We start from the raw sequence: 13156 nt of genomic DNA, 5'->3' as shown, positions 1-13156 counted from the left end.
TACTATATACACTACATGGGCACTACAGTGTATACGATACTACTATACTGCTCAAAAAAATAAAGGGAACACTTAAACAACAGAATATAACTCCAAGTAAATCAAACTTCTGTGAAATTAAACTGTCCACTTAGGAAGCAACACTGATTGACAATCAATTTCACATGCTGTTGTGCAAATGGAATAGACAACAGATGGAAATTATTGGCAATTATCAGGACAGCCTCAATAAAGGAGTGGTTCTACAGGTGGGGACCACAGACCACATCTCAGTACCAATGCTTTTTGGCTGATGTTTTGGTCACTTGAATGTTGGTTGTGCTTTCACACTCGTGGTAGCACGAGACGGACTCTACAACCCACACAAGTGGCTCAGGTAGTGCAGCTCATCCAGGATGGCACATCAATGCGAGCTGTGGCAAGGTTTGCTGTGTCTGTCACCGTAGTGTCCAGAGGCGCTACCAGGAGACAGGTCAGTACACCAGGAAACGTGTAGGGGGCTGTAGGAGGGCAACAACCCAGCAGCAGGACCGCTGCCTCCGCCTTTGTGCAAGGAGGAACAGGAGGAGCACTGCCAGAGCCCTGCAAAATGACCTCCAGCAGGCCACAGATGTGCATGTGTCTGCACAAATGGTTAGAAACCGACTCCATGAGGATGGTCTTTGTGCCCGACGTCCACAGATGGTGGTTGTGCCCACAGACCAACTCCGTACAGGACGCTTGGCATTTGCCACAGAACACCAGGATTGGCAAATTCACCACTGGCGCCCTGTGCTCTTCACAGATGAAAGCAGGTTCACACTGAGCACATGTGACAGACGTGACAGAGTCTGGAGACGCCATGGAGAGGGATCTGCTACCTGCAACATGCTTCAGCATGACCGGTTTGGAAGTGGGTCAGTAATGGTGTGGGGTGGCATTTCTTTGGAGAGCAGCACAGCCCTCCATGTGCTCACCAGAGGTAGCCTGACTGCCATTAGGTACCGAAATGAGATCCTCAGACCCCTTGTGAGACCATATGCTGGTGTGGTTGGCCCTGGGTTCCTCCTAATGCAGGACAATGCCAGACCTCATGTGGTTGGAGTGTGTCAGCAGTTCCTGAAAGATGAAGGCATTGAAGCTATGGTCTGGCCCACCCGTTCCCCAGACCTGAATCCGATTGAGCACATCTGGGACATCATGTCTCGCACCATCCTCCAACGTCACGTTGCACCACAGACTGTCCAGGAGTTGGCGGATGCTTTAGTCCAGGGCTGGGAGGAGATCCCTCAGGAGACCATCCGCCGCCTCATCAGGAGCATGCCCAGGCATTGTATGGAGGTCATACAGGCACATGGAGGCCACACACTGCTGAGCATCATTTCCTTGTCTTGAGGCATTTCCACTGAAGTTGGATCAGCCTGTAACTTCATTTTCCACTTTGATTTTGAGCATCATTCCAACTCCAGATCTTCGTGGGATATTAGTTGTGATTTATGTTGATCATTTTTAGGTTTTATTGTTCTCAACACATTCCACTATGTAATGAATAAAGATTTACAACTGGAATATTTCATTCTGTGATATCTAGGATGTGAGATTTGAGTGTTCCCTTTATTTTTTTGAGCAGTGGGCACTACGGTGTATATGATACCACTATATAAAGTGGGGAAAAAAGTATTTAGTCAGCTACCAATTGTACAAGTTCTCCCACTTAAAAAGAGGAGAGAGGCCTGTAATTGACATCATAGGTAGACCACAACTATGAGGGTCAAAATGAGAAAGCAAGTCCAGAAAATCACCTTGTCTGATTTGGTAAGATTTATTTTGCAAATTATGGTGGAAAATAAGTATTTGGTCATTAACAAAAGTTCATTTCAATATTTTGTTATGTATCCTTTGTTGGCAATGACAGAGGAGAAACGTTTTCTGTAAGGCTTCTTTCACACTTCCGTCTTTGTGTCCCATCGAGATACGTCGCTTTTTTAGAAAACAGGATCCTGCAAAAAAAATTTGCAGGATCCTGTTTTTTTCCCATAGACTTGTATTAGCGACGGATTGTGAGGGATGGCCGTCCGTTTCATCCGTCGTGCACTGGATCCGTTGGAAAATAGCGGTCCATCATGCAGAGAAAACGTTCAGAGGAACGTTTTTTTCTGTACATCCGAAAATCGGTCAGCGATTGGTCCTTCACTGTCCGTCGTCTGCTACAATGGATCCGTCGCTGACCGTCACACGCAGGAATCCAGTGACGGATCCTGTTTTTTTCATTCTGAGCATGCCCAGAACGATTTTGTAGTCAGGGGGGAAAAAAATAAATCTCTCTCGGCAGCGCATCAGTCATAACACTGGATGCGTTGCAAATGTTTTAACACTATTTTCTGAACATCCGTTAGTACGTCTTCCCGACGGGACACTGCCGATGGAAGTATGAAAGAGGCCTATGTTGGCCCATTCCTCCATGCAGATCTCATCTAGAGCAGTGATGTTTTGGGCCTGTCGCTGGGCAACACGGACTTTCAACTCCATAGGCGCCCTGCTGAAATCGGCACTACCCCCTATAGGCGCCCTGCTGGGACCGGCACTACACCCTATAGGCGCCCTGCTGAAATCGGCATTACCCCCTATAGGCGCCCTGCTGGGAGCGGCACTACCCCCTATAGGCGCCCTGCTGGGAGCGGCACTACCCCCTATAGGCGCCCTGCTGGGAGCGGCACTACCCCCTATAGGCGCCCTGCTGGGAGCGGCACTACCCCCTATAGGCGCCCTGCTGGGAGCGGCACTACCCCCTATAGGCGCCCTGCTGGGACCGGCACTACCCCCTATAGGCGCCCTGCTGGGACCGGCACTACCCCCTATAGGCGCCCTGCTGGGAGCGGCACTACCCCCTATAGGCGCCCTGCTGGGACCGGCACTACCCCCTATAGGCGCCCTGCTGGGACCGGCACTACCCCCTATAGGCGCCCTGCTGGGACCGGCACTACACCCTATAGGCACCCTGCTGGGAGCGGCACTACCCCCTATAGGCGCCCTGCTGGGAGCGGCACTACCCCCTATAGGCGCCCTGCTGGGGGCGGCACTACCCCCTATAGGCGCCCTGCTGGGAGCGGCACTACCCCCTATAGGCGCCCTGCTGGGACCGACACTACCCCCTATAGGCACCCTGCTGGGACCGGCACTACACCCTATAGGCACCCTGCTGGGAGCGGCACTACCCCCTATAGGCGCCCTGCTGGGACCGACACTACCCCCTATAGGCACCCTGCTGGGACCGGCACTACACCCTATAGGCACCCTGCTGGGACCAGCACTACCCCCTATAGGCACCCTGCTGGGACCGGCACTACACTCTATAGGCACCCTGCTGGAGCGGTAGCAGGGAACTTCTATATAATATTTGTATTGCACAGCTCGCTCTTTCTGGGGTCTTTCTTAGCACAGCTGGCATGGTGCCCTCTGATTCCAGCGCTGCTGTTCATGAAAAATCATTAAATAATCGGTGCCGGAATTAATCACTCAACGTTGGCAAGAAATGCGGGCGCAGCTCCTGCTCCGTCCTGATGAATTGGGCTATGTGTGCCACCTTTCCCCCATACAGTAAGATTTCTATTTTTTTCTCCGAGAACACGAAGCGAATATGCGGCCAGAAAAATCGCTCCGATGTTGCCAGCTCGAGAGTTACCCAGGAAACCGGCTCATTACTGCCCATCTGTGCCACCTCCATTTACATCCCTGCCTTACAGGGCGCTCCGGACAGTGCGGGCTAGAGACAGCGTTCAGGGAAGTCGCTGCAGCACGGGCAAATGTAACCCCCTGCTCTAAAGAAATGATTTTGCAGTAAAAAAAAAAATATATATATATACATCTATAATTATGATTTTGCTGGCAGGCTCCTTGCTCCTATACCATGCCCATGTTTGCTGCTTCTCACAAGCAGCGAGGAGTGGTAAAAATCTGCAATTTTCTTTATGACAAGACAGTGGTGCACGTTACGTGTGACATACATTATTAAACAGATCTCTCAGACCAGATGAGGCCAGTGTACTTACGTTATAAATGTCAGAATGGCTGTATAATGCTTAAATGTAATGTGCACCCACCTAGCCTGATTGACAGTGCCCCTGCTTCGACTCTGCCCACCTAGCCTGTGACAGCTCCTCAGTGTCCCTCCTCCCTGCTGCGACTCTGCCCACCCAGCCTGTGACAGCTCCTCAGTGTCCCTCCTCCCTGCTGCGACTCTGCCCACCCAGCCTGTGACAGCTCCTCAGTGTCCCTCCTCCCTGCTGCGTCTCTGCCCACCCAGCCTGTGACAGCTCCTCAGTGTCCCACCTCCCTGCTGCGTCTCTGCCCACCCAGCCTGTGACAGCTCCTCAGTGTCCCTCCTCCCTGCTGCGACTCTGCCCACCTAGGCTGAAAGCTCACTAGCAAAGTGGAGCAAATCGATTTATGGTACCCTGGACCAACAGTCAAGTCAGTATCCTGCAACTGGAGCAGAACTCCTTCGAACCGCTTCTTACATATCGGCATCCATGGCTCCTCTCGATTATCCGGCTTGGTGTGACATCATTATTACACACAACGCCAGGCCAGCTAATCAGAAGAGGACTCATAGATGCCGACCGGGCTCCCGTCCAGCAGCAATGGAATACTGATCCGGCTGCTGAAAAAACCATTCAGCAAATTATTAACTAATCTCTTCTCCTCAGGATTCCTCCTTCCTACTAAATATCCATCCACTGAGCCATATGGAGAGTTCCTCAGGGTCCCTCCTCCCTGCTGCTGAATCTCTTTCCACCTAAACAAACAGCTCCTCAGTGCCCCTCCTCCCTGTTACTGACTTAACCCTCCCAGCCTGACTGACAGCTCTTCACTGTCTCTTACCTGCTACTGAATCTCTGCCCACCTACCCTATCGGACAGCTCCTCTCCTCCTACCGCTGTGTTCTCACCTCTCTCAGTACAAGCTGCAGCTGTCAGTCAGGCCGGGTAAGTCGTGACTAAATAGAGGTCATTTAGACTCCTGAGCTCTCACTCATATCAGGCAGTTGTGTACTGGGGCCTCTGATAATTTGCCCGTGGCTTCTACAATAAATTTCTCATGACTGGCACATCGGATCTCTACAAAGAAGGCCTCATATTTATTGGGTGACCAGCGCCTACACAGCAACACCCCCTGCTTCAATATAGCAGAGCGACAGGTTCCCTTTCACAATCCTCTGCGTCCAGTACCACCAGATGAAGGATCTCCGACCTTCAAGTGTCTGGCGAGGGAGCAGGAGACATTTATCACGGGTGGTCTCGGTGGGAGCGGTCAGGCATTGACCGTGGCTGAGAAATGCAGCAGTACCGTATAAAATGCATCAGATCTGCTGCTGTAGAGCAAATCTACCTCCCTGGATTCGCTGCCTAAAGCCTAGTTTGCAGATTCACCTCCTAAAATTTTCATGCAATCTCTGCATTTTTTTCCCCATAGGTTTGTAGGAGCCAAACCGAGCCAAAACTTGGGGGCAACCGCTGAAGCACTCACAAGGGCCCCCCCCCCACTAATCCTTGATAGGGTCCCTATCTCAGGGACTTCAGACCTAGAAGGTCAGGGGGGCTCTTCTTCTAGACCTCATCCATGTATTTTGGAGTGACAGACGGCACCGCTGAAAAATTTGGAAAAATTGGCAAAACCGTGACAACTCCTAAAAGGAAGACGATTAGGGTGTCAGCCGAACTCTCAAGAAAAAAATAAATAAATAAATTTAAAAAAATATGCAGTACACACCAAAAATTTGGATGCACCTTCTCGTTTAAAGATTTTTCTGTATTTTCATGACTATGAAAATTGTAACTATGAATTAACACATGTGGAATTATACAATTAACAAAAAAGTGTGAAACAACTGAAATTATGTCTTATATTCTAGGTTCTTCAAAGTAGCCACCTTTTGCTTTGATGACTGCTTTGCACACTCTTGGCATTCTCTTGATGAGCTTCAAGAGGTAGTCACCGGGAATGGTCTTCCAACAGTCTTGAAGGAGTTCCCAGAGATGCTTAGCACTTGTTGGCCCTTTTGCCTTCACTCTGCGGTCCAGCTCACCCCAAACCATCTCGATTGGGTTCAGGTCTGGTGACTGTGGAGGCCAGGTCATCTGGTGTAGCCCCCATCACTCTCCTTCTTGGTCAAATAGCCCTTACACAGCCTGGAGGTGTGTTTGGGGTCATTGTTCTGTTGAAAAATAAATGATGGTCCAACTAAACGCAAACTGGATGGAATAGCATGCCGCTGCAAGATGCTGTGGTAGCCATGCTGGTTCAGTATGCCTTCAATTTTGAATAAATCCCCCAACAGTGTCACCAGCAAAGCCCCCCCACACCATCACACCTCCTCCTCCATGCTTCACGGTGGGAACCAGGCATGTAGAGTCCATCCGTTCACCTTTTCTGCGTCGCACAAAGACACGGTGGTTGGAACCAAAGATCTCAAATTTGGACTCCTCAGACCAAAGCACAGATTTCCACTGGTCTAATATCCATTCCTTGTGTTTTTTTAGCCCAAACAAGTCTCTTCTGCTTGTTACCTGTCCTTAGCAGTGGTTTCCTAGCAGCTATTTTACCATGAAGGGCTGCTGCACAAAGTCTCCTAACAGTTGTCGTAGAGATGTGTCTGCTGCTAGAACTCTGTGTGGCATTGACCTGGTCTCTAATCTGAGCTGCTGTTAACCTGCGATTTCTGAGGCTGGTGACTCAGATAAACTTATCCTCAGAAGCAGAGGTGACTCTTGGTCTTCCTTTCCTGGGGCGGTCCTCATGTGAGCCAGTTTCTTTGTAGCGCTTGATGGTTTTTGCCACTGCACTTGGGGACACTTTCAAAGTTTTCCCAATTTTTCGGACTGACTGACCTTCATTTCTTAAAGTAATGATGGCCACTTGTTTTTCTTTACTTAGCTGCTTTTTTCTTGCCATAATACAAATTCTAACAGTCTATTCAGTAGGACTATCAGCTGTGTATCCACCAGACGTCTGCACAACACAACTGATGGTCACAACCTCATTTATAAGGCAAGAAATCCCACTTATTAAACCTGACAGGGCACACCTGTGAAGTGAAAACCATTCCCGATGACTACCTCTTGAAGCTCATCAAGAGAATGCCAAGAGTGTGCAAAGCAGTCATCAAAGCAAAAGGTGGCTACTTTGAAGAACCTAGAATATAAGACATATTTTCAGTTGTTTCACACCTATTTGTTAAGTATATAATTCCACATGTGTTAATTCATAGTTTTGATGCCTTCAGTGTGAATGTACAATTTTCATAGTCATGAAAATACAGAAAAATCTTTAAATGAGGTGTATCCAAACTTTTGGTCTGTAATGTATATATAGGACTATAACCTCTATAGTCTGATAAAAAAAAGTGACCCAGAGGTCGGGATGTGGCCCGTAAAATGCCGCCCTCCAGTCCCTGGTGCCGAGCGGACCGTCACATCGACAGTGACTAATGATGGCGGATTACAGCTCCGGTGCAGGTTAACGCACATATGATCCAGATATTGATTTCCTGGCAGACGGAGGAGCGCAGCTCTGTGCCACTAATGAGAAGGGCACTCATTAAAATTCTGTCATCCTGTCGAGTGGAGATGTAACGTGGCCGACCTTACACTACCGTACGGTGCTGGGTGCCGCATTACTACAGCCATTAATGGATCAGATCATCGGCACAGCGCTGATGTTCCCATTCACTGACTGCAAGCAGAGATATTGCCAATGGATAGGGACAGAAATGATATATTTAAGAAGGAAAAATTACTTATCTTTATAATATAAAGGGGGAAACGTTGGCTGCAAGTGACAGTCGGCGCATTCTCAGCCGGGGTCGCCCACTCCCTGATCAGATCATTATTACACGGTGACGGTGTCTTTTCTTTATTTCCCAGTAACCAGGCAGGAATTATGTGCATAAAAGCCTCTTTACAGCCTCGCCGCAGGGAGACGAGTGGAAAAAGACACCGAAAACAATACAAAACACTCCGACGTTCGCTGCATTGTAATGCGGCTAAATACATCAGAAAATAAATGCCAGCCTGCTGAGACCGGAGGAACGGCTAAGAAGGCTGTGATAGATTGCTTAGCGCTCGGCAAGTAACCGGGGGCTTTAATCACAGATTTCGGCAGAAGTCTGGGCCAATGCCGCTGCCGCCATTTATATCAGCACTGAAGGGGATGTGTAACTAGGATGACCTCGGTCGGCGCGGACCTAAAGGAGCACTCCAACTCTGTTACATTATATATTTTGAAGCTACAAGGTTAGATGTATTTGCAGATACTTTATATTACACCCTCCTGACATTTAAAGGAATATTTCCATCCTTTAAGGGGGCCTATGACTCGTGATAAATACGTACATTTTTTTACCCGGTGTGAATACCGCTGGTCTCCAGAATCCGGCGTAGTTTTTCTTTTGTTCCTGAGCATCTCCTTTCCTGAGATATGGCCTCCTCTTCTCTGTATGTAAATCTAATCTTTTAAGAGAAGTGGGCGTGGTACTCAACTGTTCTCTTGGTGTGACTACTTGGGGGGTCACGCCCACTTCCCTAACAAGACTAGATTTATACACTGGGGAAAAAGGGGCCATATCTCAGGAAGGGAGAGGCGCAGGAACGAAAGAAAAACATCGCCGGATTCAGGGGAACAGCAGCAATTACACCAGGTAAAACAAAAAAAATATATATTTTTTTTAAATCATATAGTTGGGCAAATTACAAATCTTTTTTATTTTATTTTTATTTTTTAAAGGGGCTGCCCAATTGCTAGGTTATACCATACGATCACTCCTATGGGACTCTCACCAATCCTGAAAATCCAATGCATCTTCATCCTCTTCATTGTTTTTCCCTACCACCCCAGGCCATCCACCCTGCAGAGAGCAACATCATGGACCCCTTCAAGTACTCAGAGAGCTGTTCATCCTGAGCAACCTGCTACATAATAACAGGAGCACTCTGGCATATACAGTGAAGCAGTAGTAGTACAAGGTACTAGGGTTGGGGGGAGGTTAAGAACTTCTGGGAGTATGGGGTGCAGTTATTCACTCATTTTTAATTAATTTTTGCCCTAGAAATGCGACCACTATAGATAATAGATTCCGGACAGATCCTGAAAAATGTCTCTAGGAAGGGAAATCGGCAGCGGACGCTCTAAAGTCAACTCCGCAACGCTAATGAAAATAGCACAAAATTCAGACGTGCTGCAAAATTATGGTGGAAACACCATCTTGGGGCAAAGGGGGGGGGGGGGGGAACGTTCCACTGTCCCATAGAGAATGAATGTTGCGGCGGCGGAGCACAAGTGCGGGAACCACTCCAAACTGGTTGAGTCCAATTCTTGGGATGGTCAGGGACTTTTCGGGGGGCGCCCGGTCATACCCCGGAGTCACACTGCACAAACTATAGATCCAAGTAAATAATAGGTAACAGGTCCCTTTCAGAATAAGACGCGCTCGCAGTGGGAGACGGAGGCATGGTACCGCTCTAATGCGCCCTATAAACCATCATCATAGTGCAGCATATGGGAAATGACTGGAGGGGACATTATTAGGGATGATGTCTGTGCAACCGCAGGAGAACTCTGCACCGAGGCGGCCGTAATGCTCCGGATATGTAATGTGCCCCGACACTGATATGATTCAGGATACTCCGTCATCACGGCGGCCGTACGGAGGAGGAACGCGATAATCACTTCCCATTAATGACCCCCCGTGCCTCATAGAACGGAACGGCACAGGGCTTCCTACAAAAAGGGAGAAAAATTATATATTTAATAATAATTAAAAAAAAAAAGTAGGTTATCTCCACATGAGACCGGAGGAGCACGGAGGCGGCCCACCCCCAAACAGACCGGAGGAGCACGGAGAGGGCCCACCCCCAACCAGACCGGAGGAGCACGGAGGGGGCCCACCCCCAACCAGACCGGAGGAGCACGGAGGGGGCCCACCCCCAACCAGACCGGAGGAGCACGGAGGGGGCCCACCCCCAACCAGACCGGAGGAGCACGGAGGGGGCCCACCCCCAACCAGACCGGAGGAGCACGGAGGGGGCCCACCCCCAACCAGACCGGAGGAGCACGGAGGCGGCCCACCCCCAACCAGACCGGAGGAGCACGGAGGGGGCCCACCCCCAACCAGACCGGAGGAGCACGGAGGGGGCCCACCCCCAACCAGACCGGAGGAGCACGGAGGGGGCCCACCCCCAACCAGACCGGAGGAGCACGGAGGCGGCCCACCCCCAACCAGACCGGAGGAGCACGGAGAGGGCCCACCCCCAACCAGACCGGAGGAGCACGGAGAGGGCCCACCCCCAACCAGACCGGAGGAGCACGGAGGGGGCCCACCCCCAACCAGACCGGAGGAGCACGGAGGCGGCCCACCCCCAACCAGACCGGAGGAGCACGGAGGGGGCCCACCCCCAACCAGACCGGAGGAGCACGGAGGGGGACCAACCAGACCGGAGGAGCACGGAGGGGGCCCACCCCCAACCAGACCGGAGGAGCACGGAGGGGGCCACCCCCAACCAGACCAGAGGAGCACGGAGGGGGCCCACCCCCAACCAGACCAGAGGAGCACGGAGGGGGCCCACCCCCAACCAGACCAGAGGAGCCCACCCCCAACCATAGACCGGAGGAGCACGAAGGGGGCCCACCCCCAACCTAGAGACCGGAGGAGCACGAAGGGGGCCCACCCCCAACCTAGAGACCGGAGGAGCACGGAGGGGGCCCACCCCCAACCTAGAGACCGGAGGAGCACGGAGGGGGCCCACCCCCAACCTAGAGACCGGAGGAGCACGAAGGGGGCCCACCCCCAAACAGACCGGAGGAGCGCGGAGAGGGCCCACCCCCAACCAGACCGGAGGAGCGCGGAGGGGGCCCACCCCTAACCAGACCGGAGGAGCACGGAGGGGGCCAACCCCCAACCAGACCGGAGGAGCACGGAGGGGGCCCACCCCCAACCAGACCGGAGGAGCACGGAGGGGGCCCACCCCCAACCAGACCGGAGGAGCACGGAGAGGGACCAACCAGACCGGAGGAGCACGGAGGGGGCCCACCCCCAACCAGACCGGAGGAGCACGGAGGCGGCCCACCCCCAACCAGACCGGAGGAGCACGGAGAGGGACCACCCCCAACCAGACCGGAGGAGCGCGGAGGGGGCCCACCCCCAACCAGACCGGAGGAGCGCGGAGGGGGCCCACCCCCAACCAGACCGGAGGAGCACGGAGGGGGCCCACCCCCAACCAGACCGAAGGAGCACGGAGGGGGCCCACCCCCAACCAGACCGGAGGAGCGCGGAGAGGGCCCACCCCCAACCAGACCGGAGGAGCGCGGAGAGGGCCCACCCCCAACCAGACCGGAGGAGCACGGAGGGGGACCAACCAGACCGGAGGAGCGCGGAGGGGGCCCACCCCCAACCAGACCGGAGGAGCGCGGAGAGGGCCCACCCCCAACCAGACCGGAGGAGCACGGAGGGGGACCAACCAGACCGGAGGAGCGCGGAGGGGGCCCACCTCCAACCAGACCGGAGGAGCACGGAGGGGGCCCACCCCCAACCAGACCGGAGGAGCGCGGAGAGGGCCCACCCCCAACCAGACCGGAGGAGCGCGGAGGGGGCCCACCCCAAATCAGACCGGAGGAGCGCGGAGGGGGCCCACCTCCAACCAGACCGGAGGAGCACGGAGGGGGCCCACCCCCAACCAGACCGGAGGAGCGCGGAGAGGGCCCACCCCCAACCAGACCGGAGGAGCGCGGAGGGGGCCCACCCCAAATCAGACCGGAGGAGCGCGGAGGGGGCCCACCCCAAATCAGACCGGAGGCACATAGGGTCATAAATATTAGGTCTAAAGGGCACGGGGGTCTCCACATAACATCAGAGGGGTCCTCCACAAAAGATCGGAGGCGCATGGAGGTCCTCCACAGGAAATCAGTAGCAAAAAATAAAAAATAAGAAATTACCGCTTTTCAGTCGCCGCACCTCCTTTAAGAAATACAATAAAAGCGATAAAAATGTTGTACGCACTGTAAAAAGTGATGAATAAACGACGGCTGTGAGCAAATAACAAAACAAGCTCCCTGCATGGAGGGAAAAGAAAAAAAGCGGAGAAAGAAAAGAAAGAAAAGAAAGAAAAGAAAGAAAAGAAAGAAAAGAAAGAAAAGAAAGAAAAGAAAGAAAAGAAAGAAAAGAAAGAAAAGAAAGAAAAGAAAGAAAAGAAAGAAAAGAAAGAAAAGAAAGAAAGAAAGAAAGAAAGAAAGAAAGAAAGAAAGAAAAAAAGTTGGTCCAGTCCTGAAAAGGTTAATCTGCTATTCACTTCTGAGGACATAACACAAAATCCTGAGCTTTAAAATGAAAGACAAAGAAGAAGCGCAGGGTCACCATATGGAAACCAGCACACGACCGCTGCAGCCGGTCACTGTCTGCAGCGGTCACGTCTGGATGTTCCCTGGTCACGGCGGTTAGACTTCAATTTAAAGGGCCGGATCTGCCATATTTATTGTAGTAGCCCATTATATATATATCATTTTTAGGGTTTTTTCTTAGTACACGCAGCTCCGGCTCATCTATAATATGATCAATAACATAATAGATGCCAACCAATCCCCCTATAAGTGCCCGGTGATGCCAATGTGCCCCCCACCACCCCGGCCCCCACTTCTCAGCAGCACCGGTAACTTTTGTGAGTGTGGCCCCCGGCTGGCAGCGCTGTGTGGCCCCCGGCTGCTGTCACTCACCTGCCTCTTGTTCATTCTCCGCAGATCCCCGAGCAGATCCATGTCTAGGGATGGCATGGCCGGGGGTGCTGGGTGGCAGCTGCTGCCACTATCCGGGAGCTGGCAGGAGGAGAGGAGGCGCCCGCCGCTGCCAACATCCCCTCCCCGGCTCCCCCCTGTTCCATGTGGTGCTCGTTCATAGGCCGCTCGCAAAGGATGACGGGACTCGTAGTCTGGGCAGGTCAGGCGCACGCTCTCTGGAGCCTGTTTTCAACTACACAGACCATGATGCATTTTGCCGGTTTTAATGCATAAAGAGAACCCAGGTTCATCCCCGCAGAGTTGTCATGGGGTCTTTGTGCTTCTGGTGTGGTGACAGAATATGTACCCTGGGAAAGATGTATGAGGGTCCCCAGCTCCCACAAGGGTGACCACCCAG

At 52.2% G+C, this 13156-nt stretch overlaps 1 protein-coding gene across 1 annotated transcript in view; it reads right to left on the bottom strand.

The window, feature by feature from the left end:
* The window catches only part of SEC11C (SEC11 homolog C, signal peptidase complex subunit), a 37059-nt gene extending 24162 nt beyond the window's left edge, over positions 1-12897 (bottom strand). Inside the window, exon 1 of the mRNA XM_069746150.1 lies at positions 12739-12897. Coding sequence (XP_069602251.1) covers positions 12739-12795 — 57 coding nt within the window. The 5' untranslated portion in view covers positions 12796-12897. The remainder of the gene's footprint in view (positions 1-12738) is intronic.
* Positions 12898-13156: the final 259 nt, after the last annotated feature.

Source organism: Ranitomeya imitator, chromosome 1 (genome assembly GCF_032444005.1).
Source record: "Ranitomeya imitator isolate aRanImi1 chromosome 1, aRanImi1.pri, whole genome shotgun sequence".
NCBI lineage: Eukaryota > Metazoa > Chordata > Amphibia > Anura > Dendrobatidae > Ranitomeya > Ranitomeya imitator.
This window is presented reverse-complemented; position numbering and strand designations above follow the sequence as displayed.